Raw genomic sequence first — 22859 nt, 5'->3', positions numbered from 1 at the left:
AGTGGACATATTTTATTATTTCATTTTTGGGACTAATGGGATGGCTTGGCGGACAGATATGTTGAAACGGGTGTCGGAATCGTTATTCTCTCTTCGTGTGATGGTCATTCACCGACAACGTTCGACGTGAGAAACACTCACTAGCCCACCACTAAAAAGTGGTGGGGAATATGCTTTGCTGGAGGATATACAGTATAGATACAGTATATATAAATACATGCACACACACTTCTGCCTTTCATGCAGACAGAGCGAGCTTGATTCCCGGTCAGTACCCGAATATGCAGCACTGCCGGTCTAAGGCCCGGATAACAATGGGTGGGTTGCGTTCGAATGGGGATCCAGTGTAAAAACTCTACCAAATAAATTATGCGAGGGACTTACTGTGGCGATCCCTGACGGGACAAGCTGTAAGTCACTTTATTTATTATTAGAATTTAATAACTCATACTGCTGTGGGTGTCATGGCATTAGTGCATCGTTACTGTTATTTCCGAACCAGTGAGTGTTGAGGATGTCTTAAATGAGCTCCATTTATTGAAAAAAGACTTTGCAATACAATCTTATCTTCAAACTTTTATTAAGTTTTTGTTTTTGCAGGATAATGTGAATACTGTATCCTTTATTTAGTTGCCATACAGGTTTATTTACTCGACTGCAGAGAGTGCCAGGCGTTATTTGGGAGGAGGCATTTTTTGCTACGGATTTATTTTTATGACAGCACATTTATTTTTGTCTCCTGTCTTTTACAATGTTCAAATGTTAAGCAGCTTAGTCATTAATGTTCTTTCTCTTAAAAACCACCATGGCTGCTGTCCGTGTGGTACTGATTTGGCCATGACGTCTACCGCAGCATATGGGGGGTGTCATTTTTCCTTATAAAGAAAAAGGGAGGTGGCTATTTAAGGTGCAATGTTCATTTATTTATAGTGAACAGAGCCACCAGTGATGAATTGAAGCACGGCATCTATTAGAGGGAATCCCACCATTGTAGGATGTACAGTACTCCACTCAGCATTGAACTAATTAAATCAGAACCTGCAACTAAACAGTTTATCTTTATAAAAAAAGCTAGAATAGGTTGTTAGAAATGTGTTTTTCTTTGCTTTGTCTGTTTAGATACTGTGTCCCAGAATTCCTCCTACTCCCAGGAAGCACAGACGACCCAGCGTTCACAGGCTTCTTCCCCAGCAGTGGAGTGCTCTCCTCGGCCATCTGTGGTTGGTGGAACAGGTCAGAGAGTGAGGGGTGATGGCCAAGATGGAGATGCAGGTTCCAACAGGTGTGCATCTAAATATCTATTTGTGTGATCTGCTAATATCTCATAGGTCCGTCTTATACTTGAGTAACTCTTTCTTTCTTTCCCATCCGTCTCTTGCCCCATACAGTGGCAGCTCACACAGAAGTGCAGTTTCAGCCCATACAGCCAGACAGACGCCCCCTGCAGATGTGGGCCGCTTGTTGCTGCCTGACCTCGATGTGGAAGATGACCCAGAGATGGGGTTGCAGCAGCTCACTTTAGCTCAATTTACTGTTGCGACCCTGGAGCATGTCATACCGCTGCTTAAGACCGGTAAGGGTTTGTGCTCCACAAACACGCACTTCTCACTATCCAAATAAAGACCTCTTTCCCAAATTGCGACAAATGTCATAATAGCTTAATTGATCTTACCATGCCTTTTAGACTCTATTATCTGCTGTGTCCATGTTTTGTGTCAAACCGCAATTTACCCATTTTTTTTAATGTGCTGCAACCTGTAGTTCCATTCCAAACTGCTATAGTGCCATGCAGGGGCATGCAGAGAGACATTTGGAGGGGCAGATGCTCAAAGCTAAAAAGGGGGAACGTCGAACAATAGTTTGAAACACCTTAAAGAAACATACTTTAGGGCATAACATTGCTTCTCTGAATTGAATTACTTTTCAATCAAATGGATCTTGTTTTTTTTACAGTGTAACGTGAAATGCTGAACATTGACAGTGAAGCATAAGTGGCCAGATAATGAAATAGCCAATGGCAACACTGAACACAAAAATTCAGTAAAATAATTCTTGCCAGAACACATATTCCACACAAAATGGAAAGGACGTGAAAAAGGTTTTGACCCTTTTTTTTTTTTTTTTAATATATATCAAAAAGTCCAAATCCTCTTGATTTTCAGTCAAATGAGAACATTTTCTGATTTTCTTAGTCCTTTAAGAAAACAAATGATCTTTTTTTTTTTCTAAGAAAAACAGAACATTCATAGAGCTCAGATGAATTAGGCAAAAAGGTTGCTCACTTTTTCTATCTTCTGACATTTTCTTTTGAAATCTAACACTAACCCAGACTTAAGAGTGCTGTGGCCCATTTTGATATCCTCTTGAGTCCCGCTAAAACTTAAGTCACTTTGATCAACACATGAGACTAGGTTCAGTAATTCCCAAATACTCAATATGGTTTTCATAATCATCTTCCATAAATATGTGCAAAGCAGTAAGCACAAATTCTGAGCATAAACTAAGGAGTGGCTTTGTTTCTTGCGTTAAATTAGCTACAAGCAAGCAAGCTACCATACTGTAGGTGGCATGTTTTTATTTATAAAGCAATTCTTAATCTGCTTCCCTCTTACCTATGTCATTAAATTAGGCTGAGAAATGTTGGGACTTACTGTCTTTTTTCTGTTACTCATTCACGAGACCTTTTTTTGCTGTCTGTTCCTAAAGTATGACTTGAAATGGGAAAAATGAGTTTTAGATATACGGCTCCTGCAGCGTGGAACCTGTTGCAGGAAGAGTTGGGCCTAAGGGAGGCAGGTCTCTTTAAATCTTTTTAAGTCATTTGAAGGGATTGGATGATGATGCAACAGGTTGTAAATGCTTTGATAGTTGATTGTTTTGAGAGTTCACTAGATATAGTGTTGTACCTTTAATTGTTGTTGTGGACCAGCACACTTTTCTAAAGGAGATTTTTAATCTCAGTGAGGCTTTCCTGGTTAAACAATTTCAAATAAATACAAAATAATTGTTGAACCACATTATGCAAAAAAAAATGATAATCAAACATGATGAAATGTACAGTAAATGCAAAGTGTAACTAACCATGAGTGTAACCTTTTCAAAATCTCAGACAAACTAATAGATTGCACCACAAGGTAGCGCTTTGAGGTCATATTTCCAAAAATATGTCATGTTTGAGAATACGGCAGAATGCCACATGATGAGAGAGAGCCAATCACAAGTGTCGGTTTTGGGAGGAAGCGATATGGGGAAAACAAATCTGAGCTTTTGCAGCTATTTTTCAAATGTAACTGAAATTGTAATCATGGAAATTTCCAAAAGCAACTAATTTAATTACACATTTTCTCCTAGTAATGTAATTGGAATCTAGTGTAGATTACAATTAAATACATTTTGTAATTAAATTATGCAATCTCGTTACATGTATTTAGTTACTCCCCACCATTGGTGAGGAGTGCGGTTCTCGATTCCTTTTGCTATACAGGTATAGTATATTAAAAATGTCTATAATCCTAATGCATTGCATTTTATGGTTTGGTGAACTCAGTAAATTGTTGATATTGCAACAAAATCATGTTAAGGCTTAGACAATGAATAGTTTTAAAAGGATAGAATTAATGTTTGTAAAATGTTCAGTTCTTAGTAAATAAATACTGTAACATCAAAACGGATTTACAGCATTTTGAAAAAGAGCTCTTCAAATAATCCACCAGTAACTTGTCAAGAAATCTCTGTATCCTTCTCATCCTTTTGTATTTCTCAGATGGTTCGCATGTGTTCTGTCGTGTTCTGGAGCTGCTGTTTGACACTGTCCTCCTGCTCGGGGAAAGCATTTGTGAACTGGTCTGGGACGATCGCAGCCTGGTGGGGATGGAGCTGGCAAGTCAAAACACATCTTGTGACAGCCTCTTATACAGATGAATGGATGAGCTTCACTAGATGGGGGAGGGGCAGGTGTACTGGGTTTTGCTTCCAGGCAATTTGCCACAAACACACAAGCATACGCTACTCAGGAGTCAATGTGGATTTGATGCGTATGATTAAGCAGAATGAATTTCAGAATGTGACAAACATTCATTTTACGACATACATGCTGTGAGTTAAAGGATTTTAGTTGCCGTTTTAGCTTTACACAGTGTACACACTGTCGATAAAATAGGTATTTTCCATTTGGATGCAGTCACAGAGACGTACACATTTTTGAAACCGAGACAACAAACGAAGAGACAAGCAGGAGGTTATAGAATGTGTATGTCGACATATATAAAATACAAAATAGAAATAAATAATATAGTTACAGTATTTTTTTGGCCCTTTGATTGACTGGTGACCAATCCGGGGTATAGTGCGCCTGCCCGATGTCAGCTGTCATAGGTTCCAGCTCCTTGTCACCCTGAAAAAGACAAGTAGTATCGAAAATGGATGGATGGGTCTATTTAAAAAAAAAATATATATTATTATTGTTTTTAAAACAATAAAAGCTATATTATACGGACTGTTGTTGTTGTTTTTTTGCCAGAGAACCATCTTTTCATCCTCAGTTAAAGATTATATTCCTCTGCTTGTTGGTTCATACTGTACACTGTCAAGAAGGGGAGCCCTCAGGCCCTCTGCTGTTTAATACATGCCATTCAACGTCTTGTGGTCTGTTTTGTCATATTTATATGGAGCGCAGTTTTGTGTAGCAGACCTTGAGTTTTTTTTTGTCCTATGGGGACGCACTTGTCTGAGCCAACCAACCAAACAATAAATAGGACACTTACTGCCCCCTACTGGTATTAATCAATCACCGTTCCTCCTGGAACAAAGTGGCTGAGAATAGATTGCTCCAGTTTCTTCATTGTCTGATGGATGCATCTGTATTTTGTCCGAAAATAACATTCAAATCCTCCTTTACATTCAATTTCTTATGTCTGCATCGAGCAAGTATTTTCCTTGGCTGTCTGCCACTATCTTTGGCTTGTGTGTGAAGTGAAGATTCATGTGATGGTATAACATTCTTACCTGTGTGTATTTTAGAAGGAGAAGCTGCAAACATGCATGGACTTACTAGCAGATGTACTGAGTTACCACCAGAACAATAGCAGCGGTCCTCAGGTTCACCACAGAGTTGCATACACAGGCTCGGCTGTATTCATCATTAAATTCCTGCAGACCATACTTCCTCTTGAAAAGGTGCGTGTAGTACCAACCTAACTATGTAAATAGTTAGTTTATTAATATTAATACACAATGCTTTATCTCGCAGGCTAGTGGGAATGTCCCAGAGAATGCAGTAACAGCTATTTTTCACATGTGCCTGGACAAGTCATTTGGAATGGCACTACACAGCATACAAGAAACTGCAGTGGCCTACTTGGAGCAGTTGAACTCTGACAGCCATGAGCTGTACAGGAGGGTGACCCGAACTGCTTTGTGGTTGGAATCCACTTGCTGCTTCCTCAAGGAGGCAAAGGCTGAGGTATGATGTGCATGTCACATTAAAACACAGTAAAATGAACTCACTTATACATTGAATGGGCTTATACAGTGGCACCAGTTGTTTGTTTTTGTGTGCCCTGCGATTGGCTGGCAACCAGTTCTGGGTGTACCCCGCCTCCTGCCCGAAGATAGCTGGGATAGGTATCTCCAGCACTCCCGCGATAAGTGGCTCAGAAAATGGATGGGTTCCACTGTGTTGGGGAAACCCTATCATTGCACAGAGTGAATTGTGGGGTGATATGGCATTCCCCTTTTCTGTTCTCCTTTCTATGAAAACCTTTTACAAGATTTTGGAATGTGTCTGTAGGAATTATTGTTCATTTATCCAGAAGAACCTTTGTAAGGTCACTGAGCCTATTCTTCCGAACCAAACACATCCAAACATGCCTTTCAAAGACCTCGCTTTGAGCATTGCCAGCAAATATTTGTCCAAAGTACATTACATACAACATGTATGCTAAAGAATAAAGATTTGGAAAGAAAGGTATAGGCCACAGGTGTCAAGCTCATGGCCTGGGGCCAGATCCGGCCCATCACATCATTTTATGTGGCCCGCGAAAGCAAATCAAGTGTGTCAACTTTCATGATTCTTGCTAAAATCCATACTAAAATTTCAAATTGTCGTATGTAATAAATGTTGAGATATTGCAAAAGCATCTTTTTGTTACCGAACTGCTTTTTATAGTAACTTCAACAATAGTTAAACTATTATCATTGACGTCTAATTTCAAAATTACTTATCTATCAACCTTTTGTGTATATGTAATAATATAATGAGGCAGTTGAACATTTAACATCTAACACGGCCCTCTGAGGGAAACCGTAACTACAATGTGGCCAATGACAAAAATGATTGGCTGGAGACCAGTTCAGTGTGTCCCACGTCTCTCGCCCAAAGTCTGGTGGGGTAGGCTCTATCTCACCCGCAACCCTAGTGAGGATTAGCGGGCCATAAAATGGCTATATGAAAGGTCTAGCCCAATCACTTATTGATCAGTTAATTAATTTAGAGGTGTGTCCCAACATTTTAGCCCATTTAGTGTGCAAGTCACTCTGATTCAAACTGACACATTATTTCTTCATTAAGGGAGAGAAGAACTGGCCGGATCTACTGGAGCTGGCAGAGCAGGCAATAGAAGGCCTTCCATTTCATGAACACTTAACGATCATCAAGGAATGTGTTCATTTCTGCTCCTACTTGTGAGTGAGAGATGATTACTTTAATCACCACACGTGCTTCATCACATCAATAGTCTTTTCAACTCTTGTGCCTTGCGATCAGGTGGAAGTTTGATCAGCCCAGTCCGGTCCTCCAGTTGGAGAGTCAGAAAGTCCTCCTCAAGCTGCTGTCACATCCATTGCTGCCTGTCAAGATAGAAACCTACACGTGCACATTAACTGTGGTCAAGGTCAGAGCATGGTGTCTTATCAGACAGGCAGTCAGTGTTTAAATGAGAGTTCATGGCTAAAACAACAACCAAGGGCCGGCACTCATGGATGAACTGCAGTTACTGTCGTGCGGCAGAAGTTAACTCTTTTAATACATAAAAACATGCTTTGTTTAGTGTTTTTAAAAATAAAGTTGCAACGGTATGTTGTTTATGTACACCACCTAAAGGAATGCCTTGGCATCCAGAATGTGTCGAGACAAGAATCAGGAATCTGCGGCGGAGTCAACTTCCTCCTACACCACAAGGTGCTGTATGAAATAAGCGCCTTTGGCCTCCAGGATTCTGCAGAAAAGGTGTGCAAACATTTCTGTCTGTCTTTTGAATGTAATCTGTTATACAGTATATGCCTGCAAGAACTCATTTTAAGGCCAAAAGGGGTCAGTAGCTAGACTTATTTCCTCAACATTCACAATTTCACAGTGCACATCTATGTATCGATGCAAGAAGCCTACTGGTCAGGAATAATTACATTCCCTTTCAGAGTCCTACAGTCACAATTTTCATCTGATGGATATTGTATGAAATTAAAGCAAGAATGGTATTCATTTTGAAAGCTATTCAAATGAAGTTGGCTGAGGTAGCTGAGCTCTCTCTCTCTCTCTCACTGTCTTTAATTGTACCACAATTAGGACAATTGGAGTATGACCATTCACAATTTTGAGCTGATTTTCTCCAACATCTCAGGAACTATCGTACAATTTCAATGCAAGAATGTTGATTTTGAACAATATCGACATGGCTGAGGTAACTGCAGGCAAAAGTCATATCGGCGTGTTCCTTTTCTCAGCTCTGCTAGTCACAATTTTCAACTGATCTTCAATCAAATTTTCAGGGATTTTTATTTATTTATTTTTTTTAACTTACGTCAAATCAAAAATTATTTTGAATGATATCCAAATGAATGTGGCTAAGGAAACTTTGGCCAAAAATCACATCAGCACATTCCTTTTCTGAGCTCTGACAGTCACAATTTCCAACTTGTCTTATTTTGAATTTTATGTCTTATTTTTTTTACTTAATAAATGAAATGACCATTTAAAAAGAGCATTTTAAGTTCACTTGGGTTATATTTGTCTGATATTTATCGTATCGTATTGTTTGATGATCTTAAACATTGTTGGGGAAACTATGCAAAAATATAAGAATTTGAGAATTTAGCAATACCTTTTCACAGAACTATATATTGTTTTTGAAAGTTTGTTTGAAGCAATTTATCTGTGTTCAATTGAGTGCATTACATTACATTTCACGTGTTTTAAAACATGCTGTATGTTTTATTCTAAGTAAGAGCCATTTGAGTGAACATTAACAGTTAAGTTATGAGCCTACTAGCTGAACGGTGACCTTGAATATTACTTAACTCTGGAGAAAGTCTAATTATCTGTTGTAACACCCCACTGTGTCCCCTTAAAATGTTAATTCTAGCAATTTTAAGGATCCTGAGGCAAGGTCATTCATGCAAAATGACTCTGACCAGGCATCCATTTTTAGAGATGTTAGTTTAGGTCGTGGTTGTGAGCGGTAATAGTAATTAAACAAAAGCCCCGCGCAGCAGTTATGTGCATCACGGGCCTTGTAAAGCTCGCCAACATAATATTAAGGCTGTTCAACTGCCAGTATCACATAGTGTTAGACATTTAAAACTCTGTCACTTGCATTACCTGCTGTCTTTATCCATAGTGCTAAATGTCAATCCACCACTTAACCTGTGATGTACAGGTGAATGTCGCTGCCAAGGATATCCTGCTATTCCTGCTCAAGGGACGATTGATGATGACAACATCAACCTGGGACAGATTCATTGCAGCACTTTCCCGGGTCATCGCCATATTACAGGTGTTGTGCTCTTGGAAAATTGTATAAGTACTGCACACCACACAAAGCACTGGAATGCTCAGGATTTCTTATCTGATATTAATGGGGAGGGGGGCCTGGGGGGTTGGATGTTCCCCCATAATGAAAGTAACTGTGATCCAAAGTGCAAATGTAGCATTTGTGGACCAACAAAGGCTGTTTATTGAGCTGCCAGAGAGCAATGTTTAGTTATTGTGTCATTTACATAGTCCTGTTTTTTTGTTTGCTGACTTTGTGTGGGTGAGTGCGTGTGCGTGTGTGTGTGTGTGTGTGTGTGTGCGTGTGTGTGTGTGTGTGTGTGTGTGTGTGTGTGCGTGTGCATGTGCGTGGGGAGAAGTGTTGTTATTAATTGTTCCATTTCAGGCAACCGAAAGCCTAAAATCCCTCATAAATATACATGAAACTGACGAGGCTGTCGAGCATGATTTAATTCAAGGGGGGCATTCAGAAATGTGTCCAACCTGTCAACAAGCGACAAAATGAAAACCACCCGTAATCAAAGTGATGCATATTTTACTTACTCTTCTGCTTCTTATCAGGAATTCCCCATTGTTCACTTCATTGTCTGCCAAAGCAACTTGAAAATGTGTGTCTGTTGTGTGTGTGTGTGTGAGGCAGGGTTATGCCAGCACTGAGGAGTCATTGGGAAGTTGTGTCCTGCTACTAAGTGACATGTCGGAGGTGGCGAGAGACGACACCTTTCCGAGCACAACCAAGTTAAAAGCAGCTCTCAGACTTCTTTTCACCAGACAGCCCACGTGAGTCAACATTTCTAATGATGTCTCCCTGTGTGTGTGTCATTTTCCTGTGTGTGTGTTTTTGTACACTAATGACATAGTTCTTCTGTTCCTTGGCTTGTCCCTGTTATTTAAAAATTTAATTTTTTTTTTGGTTAGCAAACCAGAGAAGCTCTTGAGACTTTTTGTGATCGACATATTATTACAGTCTGTTGCTGTCGGCCGATCTGCTCATCAAGTCATCTAAATGCTTTGCAAGGTCTGTGTAAAACAGCTACTCGGTCCCAGTCTATGAATATTGATGGAAATGGAAATTCACAGCCGGCCAGTCAATGAGCTCCGGTGAATTTTGAACACATAACAGATTTGTCTGCTCTGCTTGACGCTTTTGTTAGTGATTATGTGAGGAGTATTTTGCTTCTGAATTGGCTTGTGTACCGCCATAATGAAGATGAAAAAGCTTTTTTCCTGACAACACTAAAGTTGATTAATGTGGTCATGCTGAGAGAAGATGATTCCTTTCTTGGGTGTGTTTTCAATTAAGTGTTCCGTTCATTGTAAACAGGGTGAGAATAGCAGCAGTTCAACACATCATGGCCCACCTAACTGGAGCAGACGATGCTAAAATAACCAGACCACAGCTGGACCAGTCAGTGACCTCCTCGCTTCCCAATCTCTATTGCATCAGACATCTGGTGGACATCACTCTTGACACCAAAACCAAGTCCATTTTGAAGGTATAAATAGACAATACTCACAAAAAGTTGGGGATATACAGCTTTTGGGTGAAATTTCAGGATGGATCTAAAATGATATATAAACATTACAGGTGAACTTTGACCTTTTCTAAACGTTTGAATGCACGTCCAACTATTTAGTGTTTCAGTACTTTCTGTACAACCAGCTGTTTTTAACAAGGAGGTGAATCACAAAATTTACAACCAGTGATTTTTCTTTTCATTTTTCCCCCCCCCAATGATATCCACTTTTATACCTTTCTATGACTCAGATCTTTGTTTCTCTGTTTGCAATCTGCTGATAACACTTGTCACTCTAAACTCATGCGAAACTTAGTAACCACTTCCCTCTGCGAACATCCTGTTTGAAGCCTCACAATGGCGAGGTCCTGTTGATCAATTGTTTGGTGTCCTGACCTCTTGGTCTCATGATGTCAAAAGGTGAACTGCAAACACCCGTTATATGAATTTAGTTGTTCAGCTCCTTGTTAGAAAACAGTTAGTTATTCAGCAAGTACTGAAACACTCAACAGCTGGAGGTGTGCATTCAAAGGTTTTGAGAAGGTGACATGAAGTTCACCGGTACAGGTTGTAGTGCACTACAACCTGGGTCATCTTAAAATTTCACTCTTACATTTTGTGACTACTGTGCATACCCTGAAAGTGCATCATAATTGATCAACTCTTTCATACAAGTAACAATGCAGGAGAAATAGCAGCAATATGGCTGAAATTATTTATATCCCTGACAATTTACACTAGAAGATTGGATATACACATAATGATAAATTATAGAAATAATTTTGGATGTGGAATGTTTTCATCAAATTAAATGAAAAGTGGGTGACTGGTTAGCACACCTGCCTCACAGTTCCGAAGACCCGGGTTAAAATCCAGCTTCGCCTGTGTGATGTTTGCATCTTCTCCCTATGCCTGCGTGGGTACTCCTGTTTCCTCATGTCATTTCCAACTAAATGTTACCCATTCGCCATTTTTAACCCTAGATTTGCCCAGAATACACTGACTCCTGAAAGTGAACAGAGTGCGTTTCCCCGGTTTAGCGAAGTTGGCATCAGTTTGCGTTAACATGTCGGCACACTCTTATTACTCCACAAATCAATAGGCTGAACATTTTTATTTACTTTTATTTTTTTTAAACACATCTTAGCTTTGAACCTCTCACTCAATTGGACATAGCTGGTAGTATTCAAAGCATTCTTGCAGTGCCCGCAATATTATGGAAAAATGTACCAAAAAAGAAAAGAAACAGTTGTCTTTAGTGTTAATTTTCTTCATGATTGATTAAGAAGTGTTTTCAGTGCCAATCCTCACGGGCTCACTTTAAAGTTGTGGCGTATACCTACCTGTATGTTTGATGTTGATTAGGTGGAGGCGGTGGAGAAGCTCTTTTGCATGTTGTCCTCGGACACTGTTGACGTGGCTCTGAGAAGATCTGCTGCCGAGCAGCTGTGTGTGGTTCTGCAGGGTGAGCTTTCTCTAAAAACCTCCTTACGCTTCTCTTCTGTAATTCTTAGAAACACTTTAAGGATCACCTTTTAGTTTACATCGGCGTTTCCTACCATATGCCTGAGTGCTGTCAAACCAAAGCATTTGTTTCTCCAGAAAAACTGCTGACTGGTTACCTTCTTGGCCCCTGCTTACTTTACTTCTCTGCTTCCTAAATTGGTTTCACAACACACTCTGTCTCGCTCTCATCACTCCGTTGAAGTTACAAAAAGTGCAGCAGAGTGCAGTTCCAATCAATTACGAGGCGATCTGACTGCAACACAACTGATTTTTATTTTGTGGCACAATTTTGTTGAACTGATGCGGTTTGTCTTATTGTATGAACAAAGACACAGAAGATTTATGGATTTCACTTAAGCAGGTTGGCGGAATCAAATTTTGAACCTGTTTCAGGTGAGAAATTGTCCATCTATTTGTTAATAGTAATTAAACTTGCAAGGAATAGCCAGTCGTGATAAAATATAAACATGGCATCACATATTGAAAACATTTGACAAAACATATGCTTTTAAATTTACGGATGTACTTCCACCACCCAGAAGTTAATAATAATAATCAATTATTTAATTTACAATTCTGTCCATTATGTGGAATTGATTACCCACATTTTCAAGAACTTGAGCCAAATAGAGTGCACTAGTTAGCTACTGTTGAGTCAGTTTGAACCACAGGAGTTTACTGTCTAAAGAAGTGGAGCATGCCTCAGTAAAAAAACAAAAACAAAACAGAACACACTTCTCCATTGTCGGAGGGAATTTGTCCTCATTTGTAGTTTGAAAAAACAGTAATTGGACTTCTTTTTTAGTGTTAATTGTCTTTATTACAAAATCTTTATGTTGTAGATGTTCAAACCCAACAGAACAGAACACCAGATATAAAGTAGCTTGTTCTGAGTTTTGTTTGGAATTGTATGCGTGATGGATAAAAAACATGAGAAGTTGAGATGGTATTACAGCGTTTCCACTAAAGTTTTGTTTTTGAAGTTTGTGCATATGTTTATGGCCTGTAAATATATTTTTTCTCTTCCTTCTCTGTAGACACAACAATGCATCCAGTTCTGAAGAATCTTGGAATAACCGACAGAATCATTTCTTTCCTTATCGACAGTGTCAATGGTAACAAGGTAAAATCACACCTGTTTTGACAAAACAGTAAATCATCGAACACTGTAGTGATTCAAGCCAAATGGAAGGAATCCTGGTTGGGTGTGTGCAGTCAACAATAACTTCCTCTGTATGACCTCGTTGATGTTCACTTGTTGCCAGTGGATGTTAAAATGATCCACTGAGGCATGGATGATAGAAGGATGAAATGGCCTGTATTAACACTGTCAGACAGGCCGCGGTTGGGTGTGTTTTTAGCCCTCCAGGCCATGAATCAGATGCGGCGTTTGACTACATCGAAGTAGACACAGAATGAGCTGTCTGCAGGTGCTATTTGTCCAATCGCGTCACTGGGGTGCCAGTTAAAGAGTTCACTTGCACAGTGTGTGGGAGGCTACTACTATTTTTTCCCCTGACAATTAAATACCAAATGTAATTTATTCGTTGTCCTTCTGCACAGAGCTTGGACTGCATGCTGGAGCCGTGTGTGTGTATCCTGAGAAAACTGGTGTATGCTGATCCATCTCTGAGGAACAGCCTGGCGCAGCGCAACCTCCTGCTCATCACTCTGCTCCGAGGTGCATTATTTAAGAAAGACATCTCATGAAGAAATAAACTTGCTAATCTGTACAGCGTATGTGGTGTAGCTCACAGGCACGCTTGGGTACAAAAATACAACAAAGCTCTCCGTAGATGCATACATTTGAACCATATTGTGGCATACCCAGTACTCACTGGACACTTATTTAGGAAAAAGAGTTGCCTATTTCAACTTTTTTTAAATTAGAATTAAGATCTTGCTTATTATTTCAGGTATAATTTTTTTCTTATTAAGTTTGTTACTCTCATAATGTTATTATATTGCGTATGTGTATCTAATAGTGTATCCATTGGATTCAGCTACTTTAAATGTAATGTTATAATTACATATTTTAAGTTATGCACATTTTTAATGTGATTGTATGCCGTTGAAAATGCAGTTTCATTTGAACTGAAATTCAGTTTAGTTCAACTACTTTTATGGTACAGAGAGTGGTGCATCTCAATAAATAATATAGTAGAAAAGGGGTTTATTTCATTACTGTAGTTAAATTCAAAAAGGAAAACTTAGGAATACATATACTGAAAATATTATTATTATTATTTACAAATTTGATGGTTATAGCTTACAGCTAATGAATACCCAAAATGTACTTTCTCAAAAAAGATTTTTAGTATAGAAATTAAGTAGGAATTGGCCTTCTGAAAAGTGTGTTCATTCATAAGCAGTTGATACTTGGTCCTCCTTTGGGATGAATTATAGAGGCATGAAGGCAATCAGCTTTTCCATGATATTTCCTTCGTTTATTGAGCTGCATCTGTGTATTGTGCATATATGGTGCATACTAAATTGGATTCCGTGCTCTGTCTTCAATATAGCATCCCTAATCATGAAGGCAAACAACAACAACAGGGGTGAGGCTGCCATCCTAATGAGTTTGCTGCTCTTTGATGAAATAAGCAGCACGGTAATATGGTGAGTTAAAATCTGCTATCACATGCCTCCATTCAGAACTCGGGCGTTACATCTTACAGTAATTTACTTTGGCATATCAGGTCTGACAAATCACTGAACGATGGCACTCTCCCGACATTCTCACTTCCACTGTCAGTAGTTCGCAGGTAAACTTTGAGACCGCTGTCATCCATCTTTATTTGGTTGTCCATAACTGTTTCTGTTTCACTTAAGTGTCTCTTTTACCCATTAAGATACAACATGCCATTCCAAGCTGTCAGTCATCATGCTGTCAGCCCATACTGTTGTGTCCTGATGGCCACCTCAGATCTACTGGTCTTGGCACCTGCTCGTCAAGCCCTGCAGGTGGCCTGGAACGTTGCATGGCACAGTGGTATAGACAACCTGCTTGAGGATCTCAATGGCTCGACCAGCAACGCTGAGTAATACAGTAACTTCCTGTGAAAAATTGTACTAAAACGTGTTTTCAAAGGTTTGATATCTCGTGTTTCATTTGTCTTCATTTAACTTTTAATGGGGCCTAATTGAAACAGATGAATATGCCTCTAACACCGTTTAAACCAGCTTTATTCCTACATTCCTTAGCACCATCAATGTGTATTTAGAGCCACTGTCCTATCCTATGTCGGAGAATTTTTGAATATCTGATTGGAGTCCGACACCTGTGCACCATGCTTGATGCTGCTTTGTGTCATTATACGCAAACCTTTTCGTACCTTCCTTTATCAACATATTTATTTTCTGGATCATAGTTTCTGGAAAATTGTCTCCTCCCATGATTCTATTTTTTTCTTCCTATTTTTTTCCAAGCTGCTGCACCTACAACCTGAAGTCTGGCGTCAAACCACTCTGCTCTGCAGTTTACGCATCCTTTTGTATGCTTGTTGTATAACCCTCAGGTTCCATGTTGACTTGAAGCTTTCAGAGGCCCAGATTGCGTCACTGCGAGCAACGCACCTTCCCACCGCCCTGCAGGACTGCGTCCAGGCTGTGGTCTCGGCGGCGGGACACAGTTCGGTCATTGCGGCCCTCTCCAGGCTCAACATCCATTTGATGATCGAGAGACTGTCCGTCCCTTCAGCAGCCACCTATAGATGTAGAGAAATGCTACACTCGCTCAGCTGGCAGGCTGCCGTGACCAGGTACACACAGTGCAACCTCCTAAGTTGAACACAATCTCTCCATCATAAAACTTTCACACAGGGGCCTCCCCCTGGTGGGACATGCCCGGTGCGCCTCACCAGGGATGCGTCCAGGAAGCATCCTGACCAGATGCCACACAGCTACCTCATCTGGTGGACGGAGGTGCTGATTCTCCTCTCAGCTGCTTCACACTAGGCTGGGAATCCCTCTAGTGACAGTTGTAGATCATGACCTGATGATGCCAATAGAACATCATCTGCAAAATCTAGAGATGCAATACTTAGGCCACCATCACAGAAATGTTTAACAAACATATAATGGAAAGGGAGAGCAATACTATCAACTCGTCAAGTACTATAGTGCAACAAAGGGCAAATTGTTTGATGAGGAAGAGTTCAGGGGCTCTCAATTTCTTCCATGCAAAACCCACCCAACCAGGCCTTTAGAATTGTACAAAATGTCTCGAAGAACTGTTATAAAAAGCCCTAAAACATCCATCCATCCATTTTCATAGTGCTTGTTGTCATCAGGATCACAGATGAGCGGGAGCCTATGCCAGCACACCCTGAACTGGTCGCCAGTCAATTGCAAGGCACGAATTAAAAAAACAACCATTCGCACTCACAGTCACCCCTATGGAAAATGTTGTGTTCAATAAACAACTTGCGTGTTTTTGAAGTGATGGAGGAAGCCGGAGTACCTGGAGAAAACTCACACAACATGCAAACTTCACACATGAGGGCTACAGCTGAGTTTCAAAATCCAAACCCAGACTTGTAAGGCACATAACCACTCGGTCACTAACGTATGTCTCACCCAAAGATATTTAACCCACAAATGCACATTAAATAAAAAATAGGTTGATCATTGCATCATATTTTTTCATGAATTTAGTGTGGCACTTTAAAAAGGGCTTTAGTCCAATCCCTGATTAGTTGATGAATTGAGGTGTGTCACAACACTTTCGTCCATATAGTTTCCAGTATGTCTTGTTTAGCTGAATGAATGAAGCTAATTAAGGCATGGTTTTTATGGCCACCATTATCTTGGCTGCTTCTGCAACTCTGCAGAACAGTGTGGGATGGCACTTGCTCTAAATTAAATGTCTTCATGGCTCAGCAGGGTAATTTCTTCTCCTCCATCAGTGCACAGTGTTCTGACACAGTTAATAAAGTATTGAAAGAGTTGCGATTAATTAACCCCTAACTTTGACATATTTTCAAGCAGACCTATGAGCTATTTTAAAATGTGTCTGATTTAATGGGTTGTAATCTGAAACAAATAGATGTATTCGCTTTGTTTCCTTGAAGATAAAAGCATATTCTCTCTCATGGTGACCGTCTCTTTGCTCTTCCTCCCTGCAGGTTTCTCCAGGTGCATCCAGCCTCTGTGGAGGATGAGAGGCTGCTGGCGTACGTCATTGCATTTCTGAACGCATACTTCAAACATGCGCGCACACACTGGTCAGACCCGGAGGACAAAGACCTGCGCTGGATGTTAGAGCTGCTTCTCAATGAGGTAGAAAAGCTGAGCAAAGCAGCAATATGTGCATCTCTGTTATGGTAATCCAGTTAGTCTTCTCTCCAACACAGATTGTGATATGCTGTACCTGTAATCAAAGCAACAATAACAACACTAAATATTTTACTCCCTCATAAAATCTCAAAAACAATTGCATCACAGCTTCATCTCAGACATGCGGCAGTGATTACTTCTTGGACTTGGGTTTATATTTTTACCTGGAGGAAAATACTTGCTGCAAGCATTTTTTTCAGAGTTGGTTTCAAAATTTAATCAGCTTCTCATTGATGTGTGTCTGAGGATGCATGAGTGCATGCATTTCTAAGCAATAGGCCCTTCCTCTCTCTCTCTCCGCTCGACTCCGATTGAATGACTAGTTATGGCGAGACACACCGCCCTCACTTTTCTGTAATCACACAACCGCATCTGGGGCTTTCTGCGCATCCATTCGTGACATATGACATGTAGTACTCAAGATGGTAGTCTCTAGAGTACTCAAGTACAAATCTTGAAGGGCCACAAACATTTTTTTCAATTGGTCAAAGGTCCATTTATTCAGGTTGGTCAGGCCACGTGCGATAGTACTGTAATATTCAAAACAAAATGTCCTTCCTATTCCTCAACAACAAAAATAAAATTTTTGACTGTCCACTTTTATTCTACCAAAAAACTTCGCTATTTTTGTGCAATCTCAATATGCGAACTTCCCCAAAAACAAAAGTGAAAGTTAAAAATGGCTCTCACAGCAGTGAAGTCTGAGTGACCATGTAACAGGAGTGTAGTGGAGGTATACGCCTCTGTTGATAGTTCAGGTGGTAAGCTTTCATGTCAGTGTGTCGACCAGAACACTACTTGAGGCTGGCGTCCTATACTCAGAGGAAGAATGGTAATACATTGAAAGAAGCTGATATTTGTACTTTTCTCCTTTACTTCAGTTCTTCGAATACAATTCCTGTGTGTGTGTGTGTGTGTGTGTGTGTGTGTTTGTTGGGTGTGTGTGTGTGTGTGTGTGTGTGTGTGTCTTGTAACATCTATAATGGCAATGACAAACCTTTTTGGGTGGGCGTCAGTTGCTTGCAAATGTTCGCTATTTGCGACGGGGCTCTGTCCCAATCCTTCGTGAATAATGTGGCTTCACTGTCCATGGATTTAGTTCTGATACAGACTGTATGCACTGTAGAGCTCTCATTGGCTGTGTGCCTTGTTCAGTGTGTGGTACCATTAGCAGATCAAAGAGCATTACACGCTCGTGGAGCGTGATTTCTTGTGGACACGAATCTGATTCCACTTATTTGCTTATCACTCCTTAGGAAGCAGTCTTTAATTTGCTGCCTGGTGTGGAGACTGCAAGCCCCGGCCAACATCCAGACGAGCCACAGGAAGTGAAGAACCATGTTAGCCAGAAATTACAGCGAGAGCTCACTAGCCTTTTTAAAAACTTGCTTTGTCACCTGACACATACTTCAGACAGGTAAGATGATGTCATAAACCAGGTTAAGGGAGTAACATTGATCTTTCTTATTCCATCCTCCAATACTGCCTCTTAATGCCTGTGCTTTCTGGTTTGTCTGTCCTGACTGTCTTTCCAGGCTATGTTTGGCACTAGCCGGCCCTTTCAAGAGCCAGCTGGCACTCCGCTTCCTCCAGAGCCTGCGGGTGTCTGACGCTCCGCACTTCTACGGCCTCCCCAGCCTGGAGAGGACTCTGCAGGGCATCGTCAGCCTGACGGCCCAGTCTGGCTGGAGCTCGCACTGCCTTGACCTGTCGCCCACCTCCCTCTGCGCCAAGTATCTCAGCGGCCTGCTAGAGGTTTGTGTTTGTGTGGGGCCATCCACTCACCAGACAATTAATTTGTTACAAAGTCACCGTCTACTGAGATAAAAAAATAAATAAATATATATATATATATATATATATATATATATATATATATATATAAATTAGTCTTTAAAAAGATGATAATGTTGGTTGAGGCTGGCACAGAGATTGATTTAATATGAAATATAATTTATTATTGTCTAGTACTGCACTGCAACATTCTGGAGCGGTGCCTCGCCTTGCCTTTCTTATTTAGCACAATGAGGAGACCAGAATATTAGAAACACATCTCCTTAGCAGTTTACTGCTGCAAACTGCAAAGACAGTAATAAACATATCCATGATTCTCACAAGTGTTTGACAATGCAGTTATGGTAATGATTCTAAAGATTTTTTAAAAGTCCTTGATTTAGGAATTAGTCCCTAAAAAGATCAATATTATTGCCATAAAAAAAAAACACAATATCCATCTGCTATTACATTTCCATTGCATATTGAGTTTGTGAAGCTGTTACTAACGCATATTGTGGCCAGTGAGCGAATGTAGTATGACTTTGATGTTCTGTGTTCTATATTGTGCGTGTGTCTGTGATTGTTACATTGCGTGGCCATTAGGTAAGCAAGCCAGCTAGCCTCTCATCAGAGATTAGAGAGTTTACAGAACTGAATGTTCAGTACTGTATAAGAAGCTTTCTGAGGAACTAAGAATTAAAACTAAGTTAAAAGATATACTGTACATGGGACTTAAAATCACAAAGATTAGATATGGCACAATACAGAGATAGTGATGAGATTAACCAAGACTGTCCACTCCATCTGTTCAGTTGTTCCACAGCCCCTTTAAATGATGGCGTAACGTGGCGCAGCGGACCAGCTTGCACAGCAGCCATGTGTCCGAACCTTTTTGTCTTTCAAAATTAAAGCCCCTGCGGAATGTCTTGTTAACACAACGGTTTGTCTATATTGATTGTACACATGAATTAAGATCACACAAAGAGTGGAGGCTGTTTCCTCTTCATGGGTGGCCTCCTGCGACTACGCCACTCTTGCACAACAATCACAGACCCAACTTGCCCGCTCAATAGTCGCACAGACACCTTGGTACATGTTTCCCTTGGTTCTGAAGGGCCCTAAAGCTCTGCAGACTGTCTGAGCTATTCACTCTTCATCTGTTCTTTAGTGCAGTCCCACATTCTGATGGCACATCAAAACAGCATAATTAGTCTCGGCTGTATTAATGCCTGCCTTTTGGATTGGTAATGAGCATATGGTAACATCCAACTGGGCAACGTGTCCTTTCGGGAATTTTTAGTATTGGTGTTGCAATGTCAAACAGAGGGAGCAGGATACCATGTCCACCTTGTACCATGCAGGGTCACAGTGGAACTAACTTTTAGACCTCTTTCTTCTGCACAGGTTATCTCCTCATTTTATGTGAAGTGGGGAGGCAACTCCATGTCGTTTATGGGGAAAGGCGTTACCAAGAATGCTGTCATCTGCCTGCTTCACTTGTCTCATGAAATGATGGCTGAAAGTAAGGAAAAGGTGAGCAGTGCTTGTCCCTTTGTGCGCACGTGTCCGTATGTATGTGCGCATGTAGTCACTTCTCAGACACTGATGTGCCGAGATGGAGCGATTGCAATATTACAGGTTTAATTGTTTACTTCAAATGGTTTGTATAATAAGAAATATCTGTATGACTGAATAGTTCATATACATGTGTAACAAAATTTGTTTTATGTTAGGGGACCACACCCCACACACACATGATGAGGAAAAAAATCTGCCCTGGTATGCTTACTTCTCTTACAACGTGTAGTGTACTTGAGATGATCAACACAGAACGATATCTTCATCAACGATCGCAAGTCTCCTCTTCCAAACTAGATGTCTGTCATAGTACCAACACTGACCTGTGAGAGGCAGCATGGTGCCACAGGGCATCCAGGCTGCCTGAGAAGAAATTTAAGAAGCTAGGCTAATCTTTAGCTTATTCTTGTTCCGATTGTCTCAGGAGAGGCAAAACGTCCAGAACAGTCCAGTTGCGATCGATTCAATGCCTATGTGGTAAATGGCATATATAAAAACTCAACCCAACCAGTCGCTCTGCTGTTTGGGTCTGGCAACAGCATAAACTTCAGGTTGCTTCCTTGTTGGTTATCAGTCCATTTTGCGTCACGGTCAAGGAGTATGCAGCACGGCCGAATTTGATTTTGACCACACATAAAGATTTGTGATCATAAATATTGAACAGGTTTCACATTTATGTTGGCTCTAAACTTTTTCTGGGCAGATCGGGGACAAGAATCACTCTTAATCCGTTCACACCACAGGACAAATGGGCAGAGAGGTGTCTGAGAATCGGGCCTTTGAAAATGCAAAACAAAATGCTATAATTTGACCTGACTGTCAGTATGTGGGTAGCCCGCTTTGTAAACAGCTTGACCAGTAATTCCCAACCAGAAAATTATCCCGTTTCACTTACCAGCAAATGCTCCGAAAATATAAATATATATATATTTAGGACTAATAATGTATCTTTCTTCATCTATCATTGCCAGTGATGTATTGTGACAGGCAGAACAATTAAATGGTCTTCCACTAGATGGCAGAAGGTACATAATTAACTTGTGTATTCACTTTTTGTGACATTTTTGTTTGGTGATGTGTCGTGAGATGTAAAATATGTGCCATGTCCCAATAAATGTTGTGAAACACTTGAGTTACACAATTAAACACAGTAAGTTAGGCCCCAAACTTATTATAGTATTGCTAGAAAAACTAATGCAATGACTTTTGGAGGATACTCTATATAACCTGTTTAAATATTGTATGTATGTGGAAAAACTTTTAAAACTACTCTTAAAAGTGCTTGAATTTGACCTTGAGGTGTCTGTTATTGATATTCGGCGAATGGAAGGCTGCACATTATTAAAACATTTACTTCATGCAACCAAATGTTTTCCTTATGTCTGGAGTAGGACATCATTTCCATGTGGTCTTTGGGGAACGAGAACACCGCTGAGGAATCAAACACTTCTCAGCTGGGTTTGGCCTGGCTTGTCCCACTCTGGGTGGACCGGGATCAAGAGGTACGTACAGGTGTCTCAAGTCTCTCATTTGAATCAAATAACCTTTGAAGTGTTTTATGATAATATATAGGCAACCGAGGTCTTTAGTATTCAGCTTGTTCACCATCTCTCCGCAGCTCTTCTTCATCTCATATCAACTTTTTCTGTCACAAAGTGATCATTTGTAGACTCTTGGCTTTCGGGGCTGAACTAAAACCCCAAAAGAGCATCACAAGAAGTTAAGTCTACAAAGAAAGAGGAGTGTATGACAGCAAGTCACACAAATTCTCATTCTGTCACCAAAAATAAGCTCCTTCGCAAGCTAAGCGTAATCTAATCAGTCTCGATTTAAAATGACAAATAGATGTTTGTTCATCCCTGTGATTAACTGGCAACCAGTCGAGGTTTTATCCCGCCTCTTGCCCAAAGTCAGTGGCGGTAGGCACCACCATCACCCTGTGACCCTAATGAGGACAAGCGAGATTGAAAATGGATGGATGTTGTTTGTTCATTCATGTATGTGGTTCCTTCTAATTAATTTTCTGTCGACATCCATCCCAATTCTCCAACAGGTTAGATTTGCCAGTTTGGGTTTAGGCGCCGCTCTGTCATCGGTAGAGAGCGGGTGCCAGGCTCTGTGTGCCAGCTGCCAGAACATCAGCGGAGGCCTGTGGGGCACATTGCTCAACATCCTGCTCGATCAGCGCGACAGCAGCATGGTCCGGAGAGAGGTAGATGTATTACTTACTATATCATGTTCATATTTTGTTACATTTGCAAGACTAAACACAGTTGTCAGAAACCCTCATCAAAGTAACTAAATACAGTTAACCTCTGCTATTCGCGGGGGCATAGTGACCAAGTCCTGCTGCGACTAGCAAAAAAAAAACAGTAATTGAC

At 40.5% G+C, this 22859-nt stretch overlaps 1 protein-coding gene across 6 annotated transcripts in view; it reads left to right on the top strand.

Annotated features, from left to right (window-relative positions):
• Positions 1-22859, top strand: part of rttn (rotatin) — a 55567-nt gene that overhangs the window by 6000 nt on the left and 26708 nt on the right. For all 6 annotated transcript variants that reach the window (XR_009785860.1, XR_009785861.1, XM_061758063.1 and 3 more), the window contains exons 8-31: positions 1120-1282; positions 1389-1573; positions 3764-3879; positions 5020-5175; positions 5249-5461; positions 6569-6681; positions 6764-6890; positions 7100-7225; positions 8652-8768; positions 9405-9544; positions 10089-10260; positions 11647-11746; positions 12825-12910; positions 13351-13468; positions 14310-14406; positions 14487-14552; positions 14640-14828; positions 15306-15548; positions 16914-17067; positions 18381-18541; positions 18660-18879; positions 20305-20433; positions 21870-21980; positions 22532-22690. Coding sequence is in view for 4 of the 6 variants with exons in the window: in XM_061758063.1 (XP_061614047.1) it covers positions 1120-1282; positions 1389-1573; positions 3764-3879; positions 5020-5175; positions 5249-5461; positions 6569-6681; positions 6764-6890; positions 7100-7225; positions 8652-8768; positions 9405-9544; positions 10089-10260; positions 11647-11746; positions 12825-12910; positions 13351-13468; positions 14310-14406; positions 14487-14552; positions 14640-14828; positions 15306-15548; positions 16914-17067; positions 18381-18541; positions 18660-18879; positions 20305-20433; positions 21870-21980; positions 22532-22690 (3461 nt within the window). In the remaining 2 variants the exon portion in view is untranslated. The remainder of the gene's footprint in view (positions 1-1119; positions 1283-1388; positions 1574-3763; positions 3880-5019; positions 5176-5248; positions 5462-6568; positions 6682-6763; positions 6891-7099; positions 7226-8651; positions 8769-9404; positions 9545-10088; positions 10261-11646; positions 11747-12824; positions 12911-13350; positions 13469-14309; positions 14407-14486; positions 14553-14639; positions 14829-15305; positions 15549-16913; positions 17068-18380; positions 18542-18659; positions 18880-20304; positions 20434-21869; positions 21981-22531; positions 22691-22859) is intronic.

This window comes from Phyllopteryx taeniolatus, chromosome 20 (assembly GCF_024500385.1).
Source record: "Phyllopteryx taeniolatus isolate TA_2022b chromosome 20, UOR_Ptae_1.2, whole genome shotgun sequence".
NCBI lineage: Eukaryota > Metazoa > Chordata > Actinopteri > Syngnathiformes > Syngnathidae > Phyllopteryx > Phyllopteryx taeniolatus.
This window is presented reverse-complemented; position numbering and strand designations above follow the sequence as displayed.